At 35.8% G+C, this 5,417-nt stretch overlaps 1 protein-coding gene across 1 annotated transcript; it reads right to left on the bottom strand.

Annotated features, from left to right (window-relative positions):
• Window positions 1–1,573: 1,573 nt before the first annotated feature.
• Window positions 1,574–4,306, bottom strand: LOC145589027 (protein FAR1-RELATED SEQUENCE 5-like). The gene is made up of 3 exons (XM_081645602.1): window positions 4,109–4,306; window positions 2,240–3,515; window positions 1,574–1,836 (listed from the first exon to the last, which is right to left on the bottom strand). The coding sequence occupies exons 1-3, from the start codon at window positions 4,304–4,306 to the stop codon at window positions 1,574–1,576; spliced, it is 1,737 nt and encodes a 578-aa protein (XP_081501728.1).
• Window positions 4,307–5,417: the final 1,111 nt, after the last annotated feature.

Raw genomic sequence — 5,417 nt, 5'->3', positions numbered from 1 at the left:
AAACTAGGGTACAACTGGACAGAAATGGTTATAACTGAAGTAGTGATTACTTCCACTGATAGGCTGAAAGGTACGATTGACAATAAGGAAGATCACACTGAAAGAAATGTACCACTTCAGTTTGGCAATCCCTTCATAGGGTACCATTCGCATACCCTAGGGTACCACTACACATGTGTATGCGTTTAGCGAAGAGCCTAAACCAAACCATTTGAGTTTGGCAATATAATAATGTATTCAAATTATAGCAATGACCTCAAAATGTATGAGGACTGAACGTTGAATCCAAATTTGAGTTTGACGTAAAAGAAAACAAAAGTGAATTCAAAAAGCCAAATACGAGTAATCAATAGCACTGATATTAATCAAGTTATGACTTTGAACCTATGATTAAAATAACTATTATGGCATCGAATCATATTGGAGGACCAAAAACCAAGTAAGATTGGGAAATTGATCTTCCATGAACTGGAACTTCCTAGGAAATTGTAACAAATTAACTTCCCCCCATCTTATACAAACTGGAAATATCATGGGATGTATGAGGAATGACCGGTAGTCGGTACACGGGTCGCGTGTCACCCAATACAAACGTAATTTGCAATACTTACTAAATAAGTAACCGTACACTTTAACCTAGTAACAGTACAGTGATTTAAAATAACGATTTACAAAGATTAGTATTATAATCCAATTTGATAATTGCACTAGCATTGTTAAAGCTAAAACCCTTTGTACTGTAGATCTTCAGTTGAGGTTATTTTATTAGTTTTAGGTAATAGAGGAAGATAATATAGGTTATGCCTATTTATAGTAACACAATCTTTGTAACACATAATTGCACCCAACTAACGTACAACTAGAACTACAATAACAGCCACTGGTCATACATAAAGTACCATTGACTTGATTATTTTGGAAACATTTGGTGTCAATGATACATAACCTTTTTACAGAGGATCAAAATGACACATTGTGGAATTGGAGCCGTCCAAAGTAAAGTAAAATAATGGGCCCAAGTCATGGCAATTCAAAGCGGGAAAATGAAAATTTTCACCCAACATTTTACCGCCATCGTTGTTCCTATAAATAGGCTGCAACCTTACAAAATAAGATATCCAAAACATCTTACTCTCAACAAGGTGAAAGTATGTCTATAAGTACAACTGGAAGGTCTTCCCAAGCAAGGGGAACCAACTTTAACAACTCCGAAACCGGAATATCATGGGTGGCGGCAAAGAACTGTAATTGTGGTGGTCAATCAATAGCGGAATTCCGGATATCACTTTCCGAAGCCAATCCACGTAGGCCTTACTACAAGTGTAGAGCTTGCAACTATTGGCAGTGGGCGAAGGAAGAGGACCTCGTCCGAACGACGAATGCGGCTGGCTTTCGTATGCTATGGCAAAGGATGGAAGAGTTAGAAAAAATCATTACCTTGTGTGTCAAGGTCGGCATAACAGCAGCCATTGTGCTGTTCTTGGTGTATCTTAAGAAGTGAATTAGTGGGGTTTATGGTTGTTAGTAGTATTCAAGTAGTGGGGTTTGATTATTTAACTAGTGTTTATGGTTGTTAGTAGTATTCAAGTAGTGGAAAATCAGAGTATGTCTGACGCAAAAATCTGTCATTGTTGTCATCCGCCCTTTTCTCACTAAGGCATCTAACCTCCAAAGCATCACAATACCTCTCAACAAACTCAGACAGTAACGTATGCATACTCAAATAACCATCAAAAAATCGGTGAATACTCTCAACCCGTTGAGTTGTTTTCATCCCAGCCCAAAACAAATGCTTCAAAAAAGCGGGAACCCACATATGACGTTCCTTATACAACCCTTTAGCAACAACAATATATCATTCATAAGTTGAAGTGAGTAACAAAGACTAATTCCACACAGCAAATTACTACCCTTACAACTAATATTTTATTTCACAAACAAACACAAAGAAACACAATATGGTCTTACATTTGGCAAATAAAAAATAAAAAAAAAAAAAAATTTAAGAGGCAAGTGCTCAGACCCTGTACATTAACAACATGAAACTGACCAGAAGTTAAGATGATATAACTAGGGAAATGAAAATGATATTGTCTATTTTTGTAACAAACTTTCAATTAGCACTCAATACTTCATACCACTCAATACTTCATTAAAAGTGATTATACTTTAACATACTAATGCATAAAGGACAGAAAGGACACACACTAATGCATAAAAGAAATAAAAGGACACACACCTTCAAGCCATTCATCTCCTTCAACATCATGTTTCTTCATAACTTCGGGCCAATTAGCCTCAAACTCTTCAACATCAAGGCTGTCATATATTACATTCTCAAGATCATCATGAAGTTGGGTGTAATCGGGATGCTTCCCGAGCTTCTTACCAAATTTTGAGGTTATGTGCCAAATGCACCATCGATGAGTGGTTCCTTTCATAGTCACCTTCAAAGCTTTCTTCATTGCCGGATCTTGATCCGTTAGAATACTAATTGGTCGCTTTTCACCCATACACCGCAACCAATTAGAAAACACCCACTCAAAAGTTTCCGCGGTCTCGCGGGAAACTAAAGCGCACCCAAACAAAATGGTTTGGCCGTGATGATTCACACCCACAAAATTACAAAAGGGAAGCTTATATTCGTTGGTCAAGTACGTCGAATCAAAACATACAACATCTCCAAACTCCTCATATGCGGCCCGGCTCCTAGCATCAACCCATAAAACATCTTGGAGCCTATTAGACTCATCGACTCGATGAGTGTAAAAAAAATTCTCATTGTCATCCGTCATCCTCTTCAAGTAGGCAAACATTGCCTTCGCATCTCCTTCTTCAAAAATAATTCTCCTTTGCTTCGCTACTTCATCATGCAAATCTTTTTGGGTGAATTGCATCTCTTCCCTCCCATTTCGTTGCCGGGCCATACAATTGTATATCTTTGCAACCGGAACACCCGCCTTCCGATCATTAAACACTTGTTGAAGTATATGCGGGTTGTCCATCAGGAATTTCTTCCTAAACTTGGTGATGTTCTTGGACTTGCCCGGTGTAGGTGCGTGACCTTTATGCTCTAGCTCCACTTTATCAATTACCCAATCACCACCCTCGTTCACCTTTGCATATAATTTGACCGGGCATTGAACTTTTTTACTCTTCCTTTTAACAAGAAGTTCCTCACTTATTTGTGAATCCGAGACAAAGGCGGGTCCGGTTTTCTTGCTCTTCCTACCGGGCATACCAAAACACTCACATGTCCATGTGACACTCTTCTTCTCCTTGGCATTAACACCTTTACCTACAAAGGTTCCACTTGATCGAACCACCCCAAAACCTTCTTGCTTCCCGTAATTCCGAAAGTATTCATCTATTTTTTTCCAACTATCAAATACCATTCCAACATTAGGAGGGGGAAGAGAAACCTCTACATTTGCAATCTCCTCAATCTCAAAACTAATGGCCACTGTACTCTTCCCTTTCGTAGGAGTCTTGTATGACTCCTCTCCAACATTTACCTATTCCACCAAATCAATAATCTATACATTAACACCAAACATCGATGGATAATGAGATTAATCCTTGCTGCACATATTACATACTTAAAACAGAAAACAGCTACATACTTAAAGCATTGAATCCAATAAAAATCAAATATATGGAACAAATACAAACTAATAAATAACTCAACTATATATCAGATATATTACAAAGTATATATCAGATATATTACAAAGTAATCAATCAAATATATTACATACTTACTGTCATTGTTTTTTCTAATATTAGAGAATGGAGTTTTTTCTAATAATATATGATTATGCAAACACTTCAAAGCACTCGTATAATTGGGTTTCAGAAAGCTAATTGATTGATCCAAGTCCTCATTTTAATTGATTCAAGCACAATTAATTGATCCATGTAAACAATTGTCATTTATTCGTGCTTAAATTAAATTATCTACTCCCTCGGTCCCCTGTTCCTCTTAATAATGGTCACTCCCCTGTTCCTCTTAATAATGTTAATGTTGATATAATTTAGGTTTTTCAAAAATTATCAATTAAATTATCAACAAACCCTAAAAATATGAATTTAATGGGATAACAATTACCTCCTTCAGCAATGCGTCTAAAGCTAACTCCAATTCATCCTCATCGGCTCTATCGTCCTCCACTTGGTCTTCAATGGTAGCGTTGTTGTCGACATCGTCACCAAAAATGCGTCCTCTACCACCACCGAAAAGCTCATCACCGTCCTCCGTACGGTCTATTGAAACGGGATCCTCCATCACTAGCATCTTCCTTGCCATTTTCGACCATGGAGTCTTGCGCGCCCTCTCTGAACTTACCTCCTCTCAAGCAAAAAAAAAATGGAGTAAAAATGGTAAAACCAAGAAAATGGGTAGTGAAAAGTAAAAAACAAAAAAAAGAACAGAAATTTAGTATAAAGTAAAAAGAAATTTAGTATTACATTGTTGTATTATACCATATACCCGTATACAAGCTTTTCCTTTTTTTTTGCCTTTTGTTCCACTTTACACTGACAGTGGGTCCTACTCCGTTTTCCATATACCCCCGTTCTGTTTGAGATGCATTTGCTAATGCATCTCCAAACTTCATTTCTACTTTCTCATGCAACCATGCAAGATAATCAGGCCCACCAATACCTTTGATTGGTTTATAAAAATCAAAAGATTTCAGTTTATTGAGTCTTTCGCAGCATCGCATGTATACTTTATAGTACGTATAATTAATCATTCATTTGGAATTAATTATTTATTTTATCATGATTTTCATGCATGTTTAAGTTTATGCCTAGATGATACGAGGTGCATGAATTATATACTATATAAGTACACATTTTTTTTTATGCTTTAGAGAATAATTTGTGTGAAAAGCTTAGCAAATTAAATAATAAGGAGGAATGCATAATTAAGTGGTCAAATTAAATCTTCTTGCTGAATATAATCTTGCTTAGCTTGGTCTTTTTCCTTTTAAAAATTATGATGCATGCATGTCCTTATTGCGCAAGATATATAATTGAGATATACAAAGTACTCTATTATTTAATGTAATTTTGAATTTTTTTTTTTTTTTTTTTTTTTGGTTTTGTTTTGGGAAACAATGTAATTTTGAAATTTACTATGTAATTTTGTAATTTTGAAATTGACTATGTTTTATCATATGCGAAATCAACAAACAAGAGCAATAGTGATATACTTCGTATATATTATGCGTGAGCGCGTGGCTCACTAATGAAATACTACCTCCGTTTTTTATTAGTTGATACGTTTTGACTTTAGCACTATTCATACACCTCTCTTTGACCATATTTTGTGATTTACAAATGAAGAAAATATAGTCAGGTGGGATCTTGTTAGATTAGTCATAATGTATATTTTCAATATCAACTTTTTATAA

Source organism: Chenopodium album, chromosome 17 (genome assembly GCF_948465745.1).
Source record: "Chenopodium album chromosome 17, dcCheAlbu1.1, whole genome shotgun sequence".
NCBI lineage: Eukaryota > Viridiplantae > Streptophyta > Magnoliopsida > Caryophyllales > Amaranthaceae > Chenopodium > Chenopodium album.
Note: the sequence above shows the minus strand (reverse complement) of the source record. Positions and strands in the feature narration are given on the sequence as shown.